Raw genomic sequence first — 21729 nt, 5'->3', positions numbered from 1 at the left:
ATAATGACAAGATCTGAATATACTTCTCCCTTGTGGGAATTACCTTGTTCTCAACCAAGACATCTATCCTGAAATCCTCCATTTTGCTCCAAAGGGTAGTTCTTTTCACAACTTCCTCAATTTCCTAGGATAAAGAGGTTTTGAGTCTTTGCATCCGACTCTGGATCACTTCATAATCAGACAATAGTTCCAGCATTGAACTCATAAGATGAGAGCCTTCTGACCTTAGCCGTGGGATCCATTCATCCATTACTCGGCCCTTAGCTCCTACCTGCTCAATCTTCTTGATAGCTTCAGTATCTATTGATGATCCTATAGGTTCAACCTCTTGAGAAGATTGTGTTACCTTTAAGAGGACGTTGGTCAACTACTCACACTTCTGCTTCAGGATATTTTTCTCATCCCTCTCCTAATCCAGCCTTCTTAACAAAGAATTAAGGGCTATCTAAGAATCAAATTTCACACTTTCATGTGTCTCCACTCCGAGCTCCACAACCTGCATGGTATAATCTTCTGATCGTATGTTGCCTTTGTCCTTGTCAGATGATGGCACCATAATTTCAGCGTATTTTCTTTTGGAAGCCGGGTCTACTACCACCCAAGATACTATCTTTGGCTTCTTCGTTCCCTTAGGCTTTGGAGGAACCAAAAGTTCAAAGTCAAATTCATCAGGAGATATTACCTATTTTTTCCTCTTAGGGCCCACTACTTCCATCCAAGGGGGTATTTTTTGATTGGATGATGGAGTAGTACCTCCTTGCTGACTTGGGGTCGAAGATTCTAGAGTAGGTTGACTGGAACTTGGAGCATTTGCAAGTGTAACTGATGGTGCTAATATTGAAGCATCTAATGGAACATTTGTTGCTGGTACCTCTTCACTTATTGGTGGAAGAGTTGAGGTTGTCGTCAGTGTAACTTCAGCACTTACCAATGAAGGGATTGTTGTGATGGTGGTAGTAATGGCTGGTAAATCTACCGAAACCTATTCTGCAAGTGCATCTTGCAAAGTTTCATTAAAATCCATCATGGTAGACTCAAAAGTAGATGAAGGGATATCATCTAAAGTAGAGAAGTTGGTTATTGTAAAAAATTGACTAGCCGTCTTTGATTGCGGCATGCCCATACTTAGATCTCCATCTTCATGAACATCTTAATCTTCTTGATCAGAATCAGAGTCAAAATCAATAGAGTGAATGACTACTTGTGAAGTGGTTGTCATATCTACTTCAACTGAATGTGGTACTTCTTCTACCTGTACTTCCTCTTGTTGAGGAATTTCACCTTCTTCGACCTCCTTACCCTTTCCATCTGCACTGACAAGTGGTTGTTCTAGCTCCTTTGCCACTAACTCCTATGATGCTGATGATGATTCACCTTGCTTTGACCCTTTAACTGTAAATTTGATTTTAGGCCCTTTACCTTTTGATTGTACCATAGGAGCTGAGGATAGTGCTTGTGAGTCTGCCCTGTTCTTGGTTCTTGTTTTAGCTGTCGCTGTCTTTCCCAATGGACCATCACTATTGTCATCATCTCCTGAACTAGTGGGAAACTGTTTCATCCTAAGATTCTTCCTTAGCAACCAAGCATTGGTGTTTGCTATGATGGGAGAGATCCTTTGCATAATGGACTTGCTTTCCTTCTTTGACTATTGCACAAGTGGGAGTGGGGAATCATCAATCTTCTTCACATAGTAAAAAGGATCTACTATGTCATCTGTGTCTTCCATAGTCATTGGGATCTTAGCTAGATCTAGATTTTCAATTTGTTCTAGAGTAAGGCAGCTGAAGTCCATCCTCCTTATATCCTCCTCATTCTGACAGTTTGCCCAAACATCTTCAAACCTATAGACATAAGTGTATGTCATTTTGAGATTTCTCTTTATACCCCAAAAATCAAAATCGGTTTAGGCCTTGAATCTTCTCATGGTATTCCACTGCATTTCCTCCATATTTTTGGCTTTGGGATTAGTTAGCACGGAATACCTGCGAATTGACTCCTAGAATTTTAGCCCAGTCTTGTGTGCTTGTGATTGTTTCTCATGCACAATAATCAGTTGTTTGCACAACTCCATAAGGACAATTTTGTCTGAAGGAAACCTTGGAAGAATGAAGGGCTCACCTGAGAAGCATCCAATCTGGATATACGTGAATGTGGGAAATTGTAGGAATACACAACCAAAATGGGACACCCTGCTATAGGCGGCCTCTAATATTCTTCTCTTATACAGGCATTTATCAAAAATGCACTTCCAAATAGCAAAGAAAGCATAATTAACCCTCTTGTAATGACTACCTTGATTTTTGATAGTTAGTTGATCATAGTATTCCCAAACAGGCACCATTCTTCTATCACCCTTGGTTGACAAGCCTGGATATTACCTCATAGAGGCAGCTGCATAAACCAAGTATGACATCATATAAAACTTCAGTGTTACCTTGACCTCTTTCAGTTGGGCACAAAGTGCATCACTAATTTGCTCTCCCCAATCAATTCTTGCAGCTCCCTTTCTGATTATATTCATATAGTAAATCATCCAGCTTTGGAAATAATGAGTCTTTTAATCCTCTCACTTTGGATAACTGGGTGACCATGTCATTATATTCCTCATTAAAATCACTCCTGTGGAAAGACTTAGGCCATCGTGAGGTGAGGGAAGATCCAGCAGTTGAGAGATAAACAATATTGATCACCTTTTTGCATTTATCCTCGTGTTTCTCGTAGTACTCTTGAGCACTCTCTTGAGAAATATCAACCACTTCTTCAGCTGATAAGCCTTTGAAAACACTATTGAAGAATACACTATCTAGAGTCATTATGACCTTCTGATCATCATCTTTAACCTACCTTATGCTTGGATCAAAGTGACCAACCACTGCTAGTACAAATTCAGGATCGTGAGCCGCAATTGGGAAAGATGCATACTTATGCAGCTCAGATTTGATTAAACTGGTTAGGCATGTAGGAGCCTTCTGAACCCGATCAAGAAACTCTTGCATGTCAACATGCCCAATCTCAGTGTCCCTGATCTCCTTAATGTTTGAGTCCACTGAACTCACAGGATACATATTCAAGTACCTGTCGTACTTGTATTTCATCTTCTTTGATGATGCTTTACTTGGAGAAGGCTGTCCTGAGGAAGACTTAGGCTTCTTTGACATTTGTGCACAATGAATACATTCAATACTGATGATTAGCCATTCATCATTATCAAAAATCAATTTTTTCTCAAACAGATTGAAAAACGGGACTCAAAATAGGCCAAGGAGTAAAACTGCTAAAACAACAGGTCAGAGAAAAAAGTCCGATCTGCTTCTAAAAATAAATTGCACATCGGGGTTTAAAGTCCGATGTGCAATTCCAAGGAATATTAACAACACATCGGGGTTTAAACTCCGATGTGCAAATTTGAAAAAACAACATGCACATCAGGCTTTAAAGTCCGATGTGCAGGTTCAAAAAAAATCAAAGGCACATCGAACTTTAAAGTCCGATGTGCTTTTAACTGGGAAGGACAACTGGGTGACATGTCGGGTTTTAAAACCCGACATGCCACCCTATACCTCTCTGCATATCGGATTTTAAAGTCCGATATGAGAAGGTTAATAGGCCTCATATCAGACTTTAAAATCCGATATGCGGAGAAAACAAATCTCCAGTTGCACATTGGACTTTAAAGTCCGGTATGCAGCTTAAGATAGGGGGCTTTGGAGGACAATCAGATTTTGAAGTTCGATTGTTCTCTGAAACAAAGGAGGTAATCGGACTTCAAAATCTGATTGACCTCCAGAGGGAGATCTGAAAACAATCAAGAAAAAACAAACAAAAAAGAAAAAGAAAACGAAAACATACAAATAGTAAAACCCCCCCCAAAAAAAAACCCTACCACTTCCGCTATGTTGTTTGCAAAATCCGGATATCGAGTGATTTGATCAAGCAACAAAGAATAAAAGATGAATAACGATGGGAGAAAATGGAAGAGGGAGTGCACAAAGAGGAAAATGAAACACAAAGAAAAATAAAACATGAAAAATTAACTCAAAAGGCATTTAACTTAACCCTAAAAACAATTAATGCGCCATTAATTAGAACCCACAGTTGCATGTCAAGTTTTAAAGTCTGACATGCAAGCCAGGGACACTTGCACATCGGGGTTTAAAGTTTGACATGCAACTTTGAACAAACTACATGCAGTTTAGACTTTAAAGTCTGAACTGCAGACAAAGATAGTCTGCAGTTCGGGTTTTAAAACCCAATCTGCAGTCTAAAACAAACCGCAGTTCGGGTTTTAAAACCTGAACTGCAGTAAAAAACCACATGCAGTTCAGACTTTAAAGTCTGAACTGCAAATAGAAACAAAACACAAATACACTTTGGACTTTAAAGTCTGATGTGTGCTTATTAACAAATAACCCTGCAGTTCAGACTTTAAAGTCCGAACTGCAGGGAAAACTGCAATCCTGGAAAAACAAGAAAAATAATAAAAATGAAAGACAAAGAGTGAAATGAACTAACTGACCAAGTTGATTAAGCTCTCCTAGAGACCATAAGGTACGAAATGGACCAGTTTTGTAGGGTTGCCTCACGATTTTGGCCATGCTGAAATCGAGGACAACAACTGACTCTGACTAGGGAACAAGTTGCACCACTTGAAGCTTGTAGAATCCAGAACTCCAAGTGCCTGTATCCATTGGGTTATAGAGTCAGGCGACAAAAAGAAAAAGAAAAGACTATACATATTTTACAAAAGGTAAAACTTCCTTTACATCACTCTCTTTTGAGTAAAGAGCTTCAAATGTTCTCCGCTATGAGGTAGCGAGAATGGGGAACCATCTGCATATGCAAGTAAGTAGCCATGCTCACCACATACTTCATGAATAGTGAAGGGACCTCTCCACAAGGAATCAAACTTTCCATGCAAACCCTTTGGTTCCCTCCTCTTGTCCCATAACAAGACTTGATCACCAATTGAGAAGTCACGAGAAGTTGTTTTCCTGTCGAACAATGCCTTCACTTGGCTTTGGTGTGCAGTAATCCTATCCACCACTTCAGCCCTTGTTTCTTCTAGCTGAGAAAGAAACATGATTCACTTATCCAATGAATCATGATATGTGTTGTCTTCAATGGCCTTAGTGAGCTTTAGTGCTGGAAGTTCCATAGTGATCAAAATCTCGACATTCAACCCATACAAAAGTTGAAAAGGTGACATGTCAATTTTTCTTTTTGGAGTTATACGATCCACCCATAGCGCATCATAAAGAGCTTTATGCCAAAACCGTTGTTTCTCATCAACAAGTTTCCTCATGATAGTGACCAGGTTCTTGTTGCTTGACTCAGCCTGACCATTTCCTTGAGGATAATAGTCAGATGAGTGTGAAAGAGTAATACTATGATCAAAGCAAAAGTCAATTATCTCATAAGATGAAAAACATGAAGCATTATCATCTACAATCTTATGAGGAACACCAAACCTTGAGACGATGTTCTCCTTTAGAAACTGACAAACCGCCGCTGAGGTAGATTGCTTAGTTGGAATTGTTTCCACCCACTTGGTGAAGTAATCCATTGCTGTGAGGATGTATATGTGACCTACACTTGATGTTGGATTGACAGGTCCAATGAAGTCCAATCCCCACTGTTTGAAAGGCTCTTCAATTATTACTGGCTTTAGTGGAAGTGCAACTAGTTTAGGCTTGCCAACAAATTACTGACATTGCTCACACTTGCAAACCGAACTGTATGTATCTTTAAATAATGTTGGCCAGTAATACCTAGCATGCAAGATTTTGTGTGCAGTAACAGGGGCAGAAAAATGTCCTCCACAAGCAAGATCATGAAAAGATTGAAGTAATCTTACTTCTTGTTGTTTGTCCACGCAGCACAGGAAATTGCCGTCTAGACCCTTCTTGTACAAACCATTATCCCATAGGACAAAATTCACTACTTTGAGCTTTAAGGTTCGCTTTTCTTTCCTTGACAGATGTGCAGGACAACCTCCATATGTCAAGAGATACACCAAGTCAGAATACCACTCATCAGTAGTACTAACGAATAGAACATGAGGAAGATCTTGATTAATACCTTCTTTTTCAAGTACCACTTCATCTATTGATTTATTGTCAGCTATCAACTGACATAGACCTTTCCCATGAACCAAATTAGTGGGCTTGATTTCCATATCATATTCTTGAATCTTGGCAACGCAGTTGCCCCTTTTAGTCCCAAACTCTTTTTGTGTCAGAATAGACTTGACAACAACATCAGGAACAAGAGCAATGACATGTGAATTCAGAATATAGAACCTAAAATGTTTAACCGCTTTCACCATGACAAAAGCATGCTTCTCCATTTCTAAGTATTTCAACTCATGAGTTTTCAATAGATAACTCATGAATGCAATAGGTGATTCCACAACTTCACTATTTCTTTGCATTAGTATAGCTGAACAAGTATGATCTGACACATAGCTATACAGAATGAACTCCTTAGAATAATCTGGGCACACTAAGACTGGAGCATTTGCCATGGCTTCTTTGATATGATGGAAAGCTTGCTTCCCTTCTGGAGTCCATTTGAAGAGAGAATTACCCTTCATCATATTTAATATATGATGAGTTTGTTTGGTGAAGTCGGGAATGAATCTTCGTAGGAAATTAACTTTTCCGAAGAAAGAATGAACGATAGTCTTACTGGTCGGCAAGGAAAGGTCACGGATTTCTTTTACCCTTTCTGCATCAATTTTAATACCTTCCTTCGAAACAATATGCCCGATAAATTTACCTTCAGTGACCCCAAAAATAGACTTTTTGGGATTGAGAGAGATTCCATGCTGGCAGCATTTTTCCAAGAGTTGTTGTGGATGAGAAAAATGATCTTGATGTTCCTTAGAATAAACTGTCAAATCATCTAAATAGACAACAATGAACTTACCAAGAAAACTTTGGAAGGCCAAGTCCATTGCATGTTGGAAAGTTTCTCCCGCATTTATTAATCCAAAAGGCATCCTGTGATATGCGAAGGTACCCCAAGGTGTAGTGAATGCAGTCCTATGTTGATCTTGCTCCAGCACTTCTACCTAATTATAACCTAAAAACCCATCCAACATGGACATCATTTTTGCTCTAGTAACAGCTTGTAAGACATGGTCCATGATAGGTAAAGGATAATTATCTTTCAAGGATGCTTGATTCAAGTTTCAGAAATCTACACATATCTAAATTTTGCCATTCTTCTTACGTATAGGTACAATGTTAGCGATCCAAGAAGAATGGTGGATGGGGAAGATTATCCTTGCTTTCAACATCTTTTGTATTTCAGCAAAGATAGTGTCAGAGATTTTTGGGTTATATTGCCTTTGCTTCTGTCGGAAAGGCATAATACCTGGTTTCAATGGAATGTCATGGCAGAGTTCTTTGGGATGAAAAGACTTTATATTTTCATAGGAGTATGCTAAGATGTCAACATACTACTACAATAATGCAACAAATTTCTATCTTTCTCCTTGTGAGCAACATTTTCCAATGTTGATCATTTTTGGATTGTCCTTAGTCCCAATGTTTATTTGTTCATATTCCATTGACCCTGTAGTTGATCTTTTCTACTTCTTAACATAGCGATCATGCTTGTCAAAAAGCTTTTCTAGTGAAACTAGACCCTTGGGGATCTTGTTTCCTTTAAGTTGCAGAAATTTCTCTCCTGTTTCTGCGTCAACACTTTCAATTGCATCCTTTGAAGGGTAGTGACTACCTTCAAATTACAAATCATCAAAATTGTCAGCTAAAAAATCTTTGTGAGGAATCAAAGATGTTGCTGATACTGCTAATGAGTCAGCCCTATCATTGAATTCACGGGAAACCACAGATATATCAAAATCATCAAATGTTTCTATCAGATCCCAAACAAGATTGCGGTAATGTCGCAGCCTTTCACTTCTTGTTTGATATATGTTTCTGATCTGATAGACTATTAACTCAGCATCCCCTTGAGCATGCAAGTTCTTGATTCCCTTCTGCTGAGCAAAATTCATTTCCAGAAGGAGAGACTCATACTCAGTGGTGTTGTTTGTGTTATTGAACTGCAATTTGAAGGAGAAAGGGAAAAGATTACCGTTGGGAGAGATCAAAATGATACTGGCTCCTTATCCAGTGGAAGAACAGCTGCGTCCAAACACCATCTGGACTACCAATGCTAACGGTATCAAAATCAAGAATTTCTTGTTGTGAAGTTGAAGCTCCTTCTGATTCAATAACACTATAGTCAACTAGGAAATAATTGAGTGAAGTATCAACTTCACTCTCAGGAGTCATCTTTAGACCATCATTAGCATGCATGAAATAATTACCCATGCCTAATGTTTCGAAAAGAATTTGGGCCCGTTGATCATCAGACTTGACAATGGTATATTTTGATTCTTTTTCTAGAAGTAACCTTTGGACAACTCCTTTAATTGGGATACGAGCCTCAGTCATATCCATGTTTAACTCACCCCCAACATCTCTACAAAAATTCCTTCCCAACAATAGCCCATAGGAAGCTGGTACGTCAGCTACCAGTACTGTCATCTTGATTTTCTTTTCTGGGAATGAAGCAAAGGCAAACTGTGCATCTTTGATTTGACCAATCAAAGAAACTTGTTTGTTATGCATAGAGAAACACCTTCCAAATGTTTTGGTCAAAGTTAAACCAAGGTAATTGGCAACTTTTGATAGCATAACATTATCAGATGCCCCGGAATCAATTACGTAGTTGCTAAGCTTGTAACCATTTATTAACAAAGAGATGTAAAATGGTTCTATCTTCTCAACAGGAGAAGGGGAAGATACTGGATTGTTTTGAAGCAAGTTTGATTTTGGAATATTTCTAGGGGTAGTATCTTTTTCTTTAACAAATTTGACCAAATGGTCAAATTGATCGGGGTTAGATCTCAAAAATTCTACCTCAGACATTTGTATCTTAGTTTTCCTTACATGATCTAGAATATCAAATGACTGAAAAGAATTCATTAAAGATGGATTTGCATTCTTATTTTGAGAACTTACAACATGAGGAACACTAGTCTTTGGTGCAGGTGCAGAAGAACTGATAGGTGCAGAAAAATTGACAGCAGTTGAAGGAGTACTTACACCTCTATCTTTCATGACATCCTTCAAGATAGAAGTGTCCCTTGGGGGATTTGGTATAGGAGTCCCGCGCTTAGCAATAGAAACTGGCAAACATTGAGAATCCTTGATCTAAGCAGAATCATCATTTTTCACATTGGCAGGTGGCGAAGCCGCTTGTGTTTGTGAACGAGTGAATACTGCAAAGACATCTCCTTCGCATGCATTTGATGCATCATCTTCTTGGTACTGCATAAACCTAATGTTAGAGTCGCCAGCTAAATCTACATCACCTTCTTGATGCGAATTAGCATCTTCTTCACCAAAAGGAGGAAGATCATTTTGTTCAGCTTCATAGTATCCAATAGCTGAATTTTAGGGTGGTGCTTCTGTAGCGTCCTAAAATTGTGACACTTGCAATTTCGACTGCATTTCGGTCTTCACGATGGCGACGCAACACGCAACCTGAATGGAGATCCCAAAACCTGATTACGACACTGAAAACTGCATTTTTCAAGCACCCTGGCCTGAACCTCCTTGCACCCTGTTGTCCCGGGAGGTGGGACCAGAGCGTCCAGTGCCCTGGTCCTTTAGGACCAAGGCGCCCAGTGCCCTGGTCCCCCAGGACCATGGCGCCCAGCGCCCTGGTCCCTGGGTCCTATTTTGGGCCCGGTCTCCTTTGGACTTCGGGTCTTTTTGTTTGCAATTTGGAAAATAAACTTTCCTGGTCGGCCTAAGGTCAGGAAAATTAGTCTATCAGCCCTAATTGACAAGTATATAAACTACATTTTCCTCTTTCATTTGATATGATGGAAAAGGCATGGAAACTATACTCAAGCATTCAAGCATTCAAGCATTCCTTCAAGCAATTGATCATTTCAAGTCTCCATTCAAGGCTAAGTGTTGCATTCAAGATAAGGATTCAACCATTGAAGAGGAGATCACCTACTACATACTACAACAACATACAACATCTATACCTTCGCACATAAGGATACAAACATCCTTAGAACAAGGTATTAGTACTTGTTTTACAGTCATTTACATTTACAACACTTGCTCATTTCTTGGTTAATTCCAAAACCGGGGTTTGACCTAATGGCAAACCCCTAATCCCTAACCCCCCAATCGTCTTTGCTTTGCTGTGTGTAGGTTGCAGGTACGCGGCTGAAATTGAAGATCTGGAATCCTTGTGCAGAGACGAACAGATCCCCCTTCATTTCGCGGATTTTTCGGAGGATCGTGGCGCCGGGTGCCATCGTCCCGACAACTTTTGCTCAAATTTGCAGGACAGCGCCGTATCGACATTTTACTACTAATTCCAGGTCCGCAGCTTCATACTGTATTCCTATCTTAGTTTATAAGCGAATCTTTGTCACTTTCTATGCATTCCTAGCTTAATTCTTCTATGCACATTCTTTACAAAAGAGGGTAGCCTTGCTGTCATAACCCTTGAAACTCATTTAGCATCCAATCTTGCATTGCATGGGATTGGATCTTGTGGGTTTCAACCCCTCTTTTGAATGTAAAGTCTCTCCCCTAAGTGAAAACCATCAACCCTAGAGTGAACCTCCCTTCTCTCTCCTTGGAGTTGGAAGAGGGGAGAGCAACTAGGGTTCGATCGTGATTTTCCGCTTTACAGCTTCCAATGCAAGCCTCTCTGGAGTAGGAGGTAATTTATTCTGATTAAGCATAGCATAATTAGAAGCATTGTTTGGGTAAGTCCTTCTTGGGACATCTTGATAAGAAGTATTTCCTTGTGAGGAAATCTACTTCTTAAGCACCAGCAACTCATTTGCTAGCTTCTGTATCATAGGATCAACAGAACTAGTTGAAGAAAGAGATGCATCGGTAGCTTGATTACTCCTAACCTTGTTAGGATCTCTCCTTATCTTGCCAGCAAGGATAAGATCATCTTCAACCGATATGGCCATTTGTTGAGCTGCAGCCAAATCTGTAGGATTGTTCCTCCGCAAAAGGAAACTCACCTCTGGCAATTGGGAGTTGATGAAAAAACATTTCAAGTTTCCAGCAGTAGGTCTTGAAGCAACTAGAATACGATTATGTAACTTGTCGAGCTTGGTTACAAACTCATGCATGGGTTCCTGAGGCTCTTTCTTCAACTAAGTTAATTGTGCTAATAAAGCTTGATCATCTTCAGCAGACTTGAATCTCACCTCAAACAACGTTATGAGAGATGCCCAATTTGTAATACAAGCATTGGGTAGATGATAGAACCAATCGGCAACAGCTCCATGCAAAGTTTCAATGAACAATATTACTAAAACATCTTCATGTTCAACCCCAAGAACTCCACAAGCGATGTAGAAGGCAACAATGTGTTCATTTGGATGTTGAGCACCATCCCCAAAAAATTTGGGTAGATTTTTTCGCGTACCTTTGGGTAATTCATGCAAAGGTGCGGTCAAGTTCAGAGGACCAAAAGAAGTACCCCAAGGACTAGTAGCAACCATCCTTAATGGATTATAAGGTGGTATTACAAAAAGATTTGCTAATGGAACAACTGCAACTTGCAAACTCGATGCCTCGCTTGGTATGGGAGATCGCCATGCAGATGGAGGAAAACTTCATGTCTATTGCAAAGGAGAAAACATCCGTGGAGGTGTCACAAAGGGAAAATTGAATTGCTGCAATACTCCAAAGGTAGGATCAACTATTCCTACTAATCATTGCCCATGAGTGTAACATCGATCAGCTAGATTATGATTTGAAGAAAAACAACAATGTGGAAATTACAATGAAAATGCACTGCAACCCAAGAGACAAACTGGTTGCACGTCGTTCCCTAGCAGAGTCGCCAAAAAACTGTTGGGTGAATATTTTGTCACTAGCGTACTAATGACAACACATAAAATTCACACAACACTATGCTAAGAAATTAATCTCTCCTCTCATCAAGGGGAGGTTCCCTATGAAATTTCTCCTCTAATTAACAAGAAATTAAATTGGTGGGTTGGCATTGGGCATATAACTCTTTTTTTTCAGAGTTTATGTATTCTCCCTTCACCTAGTTACAGTTTCTCTACCTCTTCAGATATTCAAAGAAAAGAACTATTAATCTAATAAACTACACTAAGAGTTACTTTTAAGCAGAACAAAGTCTCCTTTATGGTAACACTGATTCACACCGATCATTACAAATTAAACAAGTAGAAACTTAGCTTAAAGCTCAAAGTCTTTAAGTGTAAATTTCTAATCAATTAAACTACTAATAACCGCAGCAATACAAAGCTTACTACAAGTTACTTCCTTTATCAGTAGATTTCTCAACTATTCTAAGAGCACAAAGTCTATTGGCAAGATTTGAGAGCTCTTTAACCATGTAGCAATATCTTAAAGATCAAATACGTAAAGATAATATGTATTCAATGGACATAGGAACATTAAATAATATAAACAAATTTATTGATACAACACAAAGTTTGCAATCAACAAAACCGTTTTCTTTATTTGTTTGATTGAATTCTCATCACAAAAGCTCAAAGTCTAAATTGGGATAAAAATCCAGTAGAGTTTTGCTAAGCATGAAAAAGATAAAAATATTTACAAAAGAGTCTTCCTTATATAGGAAAAGAAGTTGAGAAAAAGGTGGGCACAGTTGACTTATTCAACCGCACAGTCCTATTTTACTACAACTACTACATAAAGAAAATGTGCAGCTGCATAAAAAATTACAACATCTATTGGTGCAGCTGCATGAAGAAAGAGTGCCAAAAGGGGGAACTTCATTCTTGATTCTCTTCTTCATTGGATTTCTGAAAACCTTCGAACTTGGCAAGGATAGTTTTGACCTCTGATTCGTTTGGCATCAAGGTAGAACTTGTGATGATTTGAACGCAGGACATTACATCTTGGATCTTCATGTGCTTCTTCGTAACATCCTTTAGCATGGATGCAAGTACTTCAAAGTTGACTTGAATTTACAACAATTTATCAAATGTATCAAGCGAGAAGTCTTGTCCCGTGCACTGGTCCATCAAGGAAATAAATTATTGGGTGACGACTTCAGTAGTGACGAGATTTTGATCACCATCATACAAATAGCAAGGGAGATCACCTACTTTAGCAAAAATAAGGTCAACCTCTTCATCACCTTCTTTATTTTCATGATCTAGCTCTACAATCATCAATTTCATTGTCTCTTGTTTATGAGATAATAATGACAAGATCTGAATATACTTCTCCCTTGTGGGAATTGCCTTGTTCTCAACCAGGACATCTATCCTGAAATCCTCCATTTTTCTCCAAAGGGTAGTGCTTTTCACAACTTCCTCAATTTATTGGGATAAAGAGGTTTTGAGTCTTTGCATTCGACTTTGGATCACTTCATAATCAAACAATAGTTCCACCATTGAACTGAAAAGATGAGAGCCTTCTGACCTTAGCCGCGAGATCCATTCGTCCATTATTCGGCCCTTAGCTCCTACCTGCTCAATCTTCTTGATAGCTTCAGTATCTATTGATGATCCTATAGGTTCAACCTCTTGAGAATATTGTGTTACCTTTAAGATGACATTGGTCAACTACTCACACTTCTGCTTCAGGATATTTTTCTCATCCCTGTCCTGATCCAGTCTTCTTAACAAAGAATTAATGGTTGTCTAAGAATCTAATTTCACACTTTCATGTGTCTCCACTCCGAGCTCCACAACCTGCATGGTATAATATTCTAATCGTATGTTACCTTTGTCCTTTTCTAATGGTGGCACCATAACTTCAGCGTATTTTCTTTTGGAAGCCGGGTCTACTACCACCCAAGATACTGTCTTTGGCTTCTTCGTTCCCTTAGGCTTTGGAGGAACCAAAAGTTCAAAGTCAAATTCATCAGGAGATATTACCTATTTTTTCCTCTTAGGGGCCACTAATTCCATCAAAGGGGGTAGTTCTGGATTGGATGATGGAGTAGTAGCTCCTTGCTGACTTGGGGTTGAAGATTTTGGAGTAAGTTGATTGGAACTTGGAGCAGTTGCAAGTGTAACTGATGGTGCTGATATTCAAGCATATAATGGAACATTTGTTGTTGGTACCTCTTTAATTATTGGTGGAAGAGTTGAGGGTGCCGTCAGTGTAACTTCAGTGCTTACCAATGAAGGGATTGTTGTGATGGTTGTAGTAATGGTTGGTAAATCTACCAAAACCTATTCTGCAAGTGCATCTTGCAAAGTTTCATTAAAATCCATCATGGTAGACTCAAAAGTAGATGAAGGGATATCATCTAAAATAGAGAAGCTGGTTATTGTAAAAAATTGACCAGCGGTCTCTGATTGCGGCATGCCCATACTTAGATCTCCATCTTCATGAACATCTTCATCTTCTTTATCAGAATTAGAGTTAGAATCAATAGAGTGAACGACTACTTGTGAAGTGGTTGTCGTATCTACTTCAACTGAATGTGGTACTTCTTCTATCTGTACTTCCTCTTGTTGAGGAATTTCACCTTCTTCGACCTCCTTACCCTTTCCAACTTCACTGGCAAGTGGTTGTTCTGGCTCCTTTGCCACTGCCTCCTATGATGTTGATGATGATTCGACTTGCTTTGACCCTTTAACTATAAATTTGATTTTAGGCCCTTTACCTTTTGATTGTACCATAGGAGCTGAGGATAGTGCTTGTGAGTCTGCCCTATTCTTGGTTCTTGTTTCAGTTGTCGCTGTCTTGCCCAATGGACCATCACTGTTGTCATCATCTCCTGAACTAGTGGGAAACTATTTCATCCTGAGATTCTTCTTTAGCAACCAAGCATTGGTGTTTGCTATGATGGGAGAGATCCTTTGTGTAATGGACTTTCTTTCCTTCTTTGACCATTGCACAAGTGGGAGTGGGGAATCAACAATCTTCTTCACATAGTAAATAGGATCTACTATGTCATCTATGTCTTCCATAGTCATTGGGATCTTAGCTCGATCCAGATTTTCAATTTGTTCTAGAGTAAGGCGACTGAAGTCCATTGTCCTTATATCCTCCTCATTTTGATAGTTTGTGCAAACATCTTCAAACCTATAGACATGAGTGTATGTCCTTTTGAGTTTTCTCTTTATACCCCAAAAATCAAAATCGGTTCGAGCCTTGAATCTTCTCATGGTATTCCACTGCATTTCCTCCTCCATATTTTTGGCTTTGGGATTAGTTAGCACAGAATACCTGCGAATTGACTCCGGGAATTTCAGCCCAGTCTTGTGTGCTTGTGATTGTTTCTCATGCACACTAATTAGTTGTCTGCACAACTCCATAAGGACAATTTTGTCTGAAGGAAACCTTGGAAGAATGAAGGGCTTACCTAAGAAGCATCCAATCCGAATATAGGTGAATGTGGGAAATTGTAGGAATACACACCCAAAATGGGACACCCTATTGTAGGCGGCCTCTGATATTCTTCTCTTATACAGGCCTTTATAAAAAATGCACTTCCAAACAGCGAAGAAAGCATCATTAACCCCCCTGTAATGATTACCTTGATTTTTTATAGTTATTTGATTATAGTATTCCCAAACGGGCACCATTCTTCTGTCACCCTTGGTTGATAAGCTTGGATATTACTGCATAGAGGCAGTTGCGTAAACCAGGTATGAGGTCATATAAAAATTCAGTGTTACCTTGACCTCTTTCAGTTGGGCGCAAAGTGCATCACTGATTTGTTCTCCCCAATCAATTCTTGCAGCTCCCCTTCTGATTATATTCATATAGTAAATCATCCAGCTTTGGAAATAATGAGAGGCTTTTAATCCTCTCACTCTGGATAACAAGGTGACCATGTCATTATATTCCTCATTAAAATCACTCCTATGGAAATACTTAGGCCATCGTGAGGTGAGGGAAGTTCTAGCAATTGAGAGATAAACAGTATTGATCACCTTTTTGCATTTATCCTCGTGTTTCGCGTAGTACTCTTGAGCACTCTCTTGAGAAATATCATCCACTTCTTTAGCTGATGAGCCTTTGAAAACACTATTGGAGAATACACTTTCTAGAGTCATTATGACCTTTTGATCATCATCTTTTACTTGCCTTGTGCTTAAATCAAAGTGATCAACCATTGCTAGTACAAATTCAAGATCGTGAGCCGCTACTGGGAAAGATGCATACTTATGCAGCTCAGATTTGATTAAACTGGTCAGGCATACAGGAGCCTTCTAAACCCAATAAAGAAACTCTTGCGTGTCAACATGCCCAATCTCAGTGTCCCTGATCTCCTTAATGTTTGAGTCCACTGAACTCTCAGGATACATATTCAAGTACATGTCGTACTTGTATTTCATCTTCTTTGATGATGCTTTACTCGGAGAAGGCTATCCTGAGGAAGACTCGGGCTTCTTTGACATTTGTGCACAATGAATACATTCAATACTAATGATTAGCCATTCATCATTATCAAAAATCAATTTTTTCTCAAACGGATCGAAAAATGGGACTCAAAACAGGCCAAGGAGTAAAAACTGCTAAAACAGCAAGTCGGAGAAAAAAGTTTGATCTGGTTCTAAAAACAAATTGCACATCGGGGTTTAAAGTCTGATGTGCAATTCCATGGAATATTAATATCACATTGGGGTTTAAACTCCGATGTGCAAATTTGAAAAAACAACATGCACATCGGGCTTTAAAGTCCGATGTGCAGGTTCGGAAAAAATCAAAGGCACATCGAACTTTAAAGTCCGATGTGCTTTTAATTGGGAAGGACAACTAGGTGACATGTCGGGTTTTAAAACCTGACATGCCACCCTATACCTCTCTACATATCATATTTTAAAGTCTGATATGTGAAGGTAAATAGGCCGCATATCAGACTTTAAAATCCGATATGCGGAGAAAACAAATCTTTAGCTGTACACCAAACTTTAAAGTCCGGTATCCAGCTTAAGATAGGGGGCTTTGGAGGACAATCAGATTTTGAAGTCCGATTGTTCTCCGAAACAAAGGAGGCAATCAGACTTCAAAATCTGATTGACCTTCGGAGGGGGATCTGAAAACAATCAAGAAAAACAAACAAAAAAGAAAAAGAATATGAAAACACACAAATAGTAAAAACCCGAAAAAAAAAAACCCTACCTCTTCTGCTATGGTGTTTGCAAAATCTGGAGATCGAGCAATTCGATCAAGCAATGAAGAATAAAAGTTGAATCACGATGGGAGAAAATGGAAGAGGGAGCGCACAAAGAGGAAAACAAAACACAAAGAAAAATAAAGCACGAAAAATTAACTTAAAAGGCATTTAACTTAACCCGAAAAACAATTAATGCACTATTAATTACAACCCACAGTTGCATGTCGGGTTTTAAAGTCCGACATGCAAGCTAGGGACACTTGCACATCAGGGTTTAAAGTCCGACATGCAACTAAGAAAAAACTACATGCACTTCGGACTTTAAAGTCTGAACTGCAAACAAAGACAACCTACAGTTCGGGTTTTAAAACCCGATCTGTAGTCTAAAACAAACCACAGTTCGGGTTTTAAAACCCAAACTGCAGTAAAAAACCACATGGAGTTCATACTTTAAAGTCTGAACTATAGATAGCAACAAAACACAAATACACTTCGGACTTTAAAGTCCGAAGTGTGCCTATTAACAAATAACCCTGCAGTTCGGACTTTAAAGTCCGAACTGCAGGGTAAACTGCAATCCTAGAAAAACAAGGAAAACAATAAAAATGAAAGACAAAGAGTGAAAGAAACTAATCGACCAAGTCGATTAAGCTCTCTTGGAGACCATAAGGTACGAAATGGACTAGTTTTGTAGGGTTGCCTCACGATTTTGGCCATGCTGAAATTGAGGACAACATGGTAGAGGTAAGCTTAGGGAAATAAAGGAAGTAAGACTTATGGGATGTGGGTTAGAATAGGTGATTTTAGGGGAATAAAGGGGTAAAGGGGTAGGTATTGTGGAGTGGAGTGTGAGATATTAGGTATGAGGGGAAGGGAGATGCTAGGATAGAATAGGGGTAGGGGTAAGGTGGAAAGGGAGTTAGTGGAGGGAGGTGAGGGTGTAAGATGGAAGGGTAGGTTTAAGTTAAGATGTGAAGGAGGTTAAGGCATGGGGTTTGAAAGGTGGTTAAAGGATAGAGGATATGAAGGTAGGTGAGTTAGAAGGTATGGTAAATGGAAGTGAAGAGTGTTAGGGGAGGTGGAAATGGGAGTGATTGGGTTTGGGCACCCATTGACAAGATCAAAAAAAGTGGAAGGGATTATGCCTTGGCTGGGCAAAGGGAAAGTTAAACCTTACTTCATTTCAAAGAGAAAGACTTGGCCAGATCTTGAGAAACTATGAACAAAAGGTTAACAACAAAGACTTGACAACAACCAACTAAGCTAAAACAACTAACCTAGAAAGCAAAAAAGTGTGTTTTGGTGAAGATTGGGAATAGTGTGTTTTGGTGAAGAAACATGATGTGAGAAGTTTGATGTAGAGGCAAGGGTAGAACTCAGTATTTCATATTAGGACAGCAACCATGTTGATTAGGAAAGTCAAATAAGGTCTCTCCAATGTTTAGGATACACAAGGGCAACATTAGTCATGTAAGTATGCATGAGCATGGGAATGGATAGTTACTTTCCTTTTAGAATAACTTATGTATATGACTCTCTATAACTTGGGTCTATGACTAACTTGGGTCTATGACTCTCAATGGGAATATCAGCTACTCTAAATCACCACAAAGCCATAAGATATGTTTTGAGATGAAAAAGAAGAGTTAAATGGTTTTGGTTCAATTTGCATAATTTCTATGTTCAAGTAATTTAATTCGGTATATTATACTGAAACGTGATTTCATAACTAACATTTCAACTTCTATATAACTAGTTCTATAGCCTAATTTTTTTGCCTGTGAAGAAAGACCATGTTAGACAATATTAGCGAACAACAAAATAAGGAGACAATTGCTAGATTGTGGTCTAACTTGAAAAGAAAAGGTAATGGAAAATTTTATTGTCCCTGCAAAATTTGTAAGGGGTTAAAGACTAGAAGACTTCTAACTAAAATAGCTAAGAATAATTGTAGGCTACATGGTCACATTGAAGGTGGACATGAATATCATCCATTGGTAAGTTTTTCATTATATCGTTTTAATAATTTATATACATAAGAAATCACTTGATGATGAGATCATGATCATGGTTTATTTATGTTTATCAATTTTATATAGGTCAAGCACCCTGGGGCACATGATATGGATCAACATAACCCAGAGAATATGGTTTTCAAAGTGGAGGAACATGGAGGTGTGAATATTGAAGCTGAAGATAATGATCCCATGGAAGATGATGATCATGAGCCACAAAACACAACTGAGATGATGGTACAAATACATTGATCCATGAAACATTTAGTACTGGCACAATTGATCATGATGATGAAGATGACCTTGATGTTGTTCATGATGTCCCTCTACTTGAGAAGGCATCTGAGGCCCTTTACGAAGGCTCCTAGACAACTCTTCTCTCTATTGTATTGTTGTTGGTGAGCTTGAAGATTATGAATACATAACAATCTCATGTATGTTAAGGTATGTCATATATGTCATAATAAATGGTGAATTATGTTGTACCATTAATATTCTTTATATTATCAAATTATATTTTTTTGTTGTAGATTGATAGGTGATTTTTTGTTACCACCATCAAATATTCTACCTCGCTCATACTGAGAATTATCTACCATTATGAAAGATATTGGAATGGAGTATCAAGCAATAGATGCTTGTCCCAATGATTATATTATATATCACAAACAACATGAATTTTGAACTGAATGCCCTGAATGTCATATTAGTAGATATCGAACATATCAAATAACAAAAAGGGTTCCTCACAAGGTTCTTTGCTATATTCCCATTATTCCACATATACAACGATTATTCAAGTGCACTAGGTTGGCATAATTTATGGATTTCCATACATGCAATAGAAGTTGAGATGAGATTATTCGAATGCCTGCAGATGGTTAAACATTTATGGACATAGAGGAAAAGTGGCCACACTTTAAAGAAGAACCTCGTAATCTCAGACTTTCATTAGCAGCAGACGGTGTCAATCCATTTTTAGAGCTGAGATCTGTTTACTCAGTGTGGCCTGTTTTTGTTATCAACAATAATGTTCCTCCATGGATGTCAATAAAGAGGGAGCACATAATGTTGGCAATGATTGTTCTAGGTATTTTATCATTAAAATATAGTCGTCTACATTTAATGATAAATATTGTAGTAAAATGGTCATAGTAATTATGTAATGTTTTTGTTCATTCGATTAGGTAAGTACCAAGATAAAGATATGAATGTATATATCAAGCCTCTTATCGACAAGTTGCTGGAGTTATGGAATGGTGTCACTATGTATGATGTCTCTAGACCAATAGGACAAAGACAATTTCAATTCCATGTGATGCTTGTATGGACATTACACAATGCCCCAGGGCTAACACATTTTTGTGGTATGTTATAGTGTTCAAGTTGCGCATGATAATTATAATTAAAAAAATTAACATATTTAATCCAATTATACATTATCTTGTAGGTCTTCAAACAAAGGCAAAATTTGCATGTCTAGTTTGTGGTCCAGAGATGAAATCTGATCATTCAAAAAGTTTAGGATAGCAAGTGTTTGATGAGTATAAGCACTTTCTCCACAAAAATCATAAGTATCGAAATAGTGAAAAACATATTTTCAATAGGAAAGAAGAGAATACATCAAAGCCACGAAGAATGACACCTTACCTGTGGAAGTTGGGATATAATAGAAATAATCGTCAAGGTAATGCCATTCCATCTAATGGCTTATGTCATAAAACATATTTTCTATTTTGTTTTGTTTACTGATGATGTGATTGATGGTCGTGAAGTTCGTCAAGGCATAAATGACCACCTTCCTAAGGGACTAAAAAGTTATCCCCGACAATTTAGTAGGTTGCCCTACTACAAGAAGTTACAAATTGTGCATTTGTTTTATACTATGCATATTGGAAAGAATATAACAAAGACATTATGGAAAATATTGGATGGAAGACATGAGAAAGAAAAAATTGTCAAAATTTGTAGTGACATTTAGGATTCCAATCATGCAATGAAAAATGTCATTCAATCAAATAGCCATGGAGACCAGATTAATATAAGTGAGCTTCCTTGGTTATTAACAAACCAACAAGGAAAAAACATGGAGGGCGGGCGGTTCCAGGATTCAAATTCGAGCGGGAATTCTGGATCAGCATCGGGACAACATGCAGTAGATGATTCAGAGATTCATGTGGAAGGAGAAGGTTCAGATGGTAAGGACCCCGATGATCCCGTGAACTTGGGGGACCTAGGGGGAGGAACAACACCACGTGAAGAGTAGTTAGCACTAGAGAGCGGGAAAGGGCAGGTTCAAACTTCAAAATCAAAAGACGGCAACTCAGAAGGAGCCCAAGGACAGCAAATGACTTGTGTTTCAGAGAACATAGTGGAAGGTAAAGATCATCCAGAAAAGGTTCTTTTGTCAACGGACCCTAAAGGGGGACCCAATGGACATACACATAAGTGGTCCTCTTTATTTGGGGTCAAGCCCAAAGGTAAGTCCTCATTGCCTCCTGTTAAAAACTCCTCGAATGTGTCTTAGGGAAAGTTTGCTATCATTGTTCCTGACCAAATC

The 21729-nt window shown here is 38.6% G+C and overlaps 1 protein-coding gene across 1 annotated transcript; it reads right to left on the bottom strand.

Moving 5' to 3' along the window:
- Positions 1 to 4199: 4199 nt before the first annotated feature.
- On the bottom strand, positions 4200 to 6595 carry LOC131858997 (uncharacterized). The gene is made up of 6 exons (XM_059212507.1): positions 6139 to 6595; positions 5855 to 5991; positions 4963 to 5065; positions 4764 to 4830; positions 4411 to 4457; positions 4200 to 4297 (listed from the first exon to the last, which is right to left on the bottom strand). The coding sequence occupies exons 1-6, from the start codon at positions 6593 to 6595 to the stop codon at positions 4200 to 4202; spliced, it is 909 nt and encodes a 302-aa protein (XP_059068490.1).
- Positions 6596 to 21729: the final 15134 nt, after the last annotated feature.

This window comes from Cryptomeria japonica, chromosome 10, assembly GCF_030272615.1.
Source record: "Cryptomeria japonica chromosome 10, Sugi_1.0, whole genome shotgun sequence".
Lineage (NCBI taxonomy): Eukaryota > Viridiplantae > Streptophyta > Pinopsida > Cupressales > Cupressaceae > Cryptomeria > Cryptomeria japonica.
Note: the sequence above shows the minus strand (reverse complement) of the source record. Positions and strands in the feature narration are given on the sequence as shown.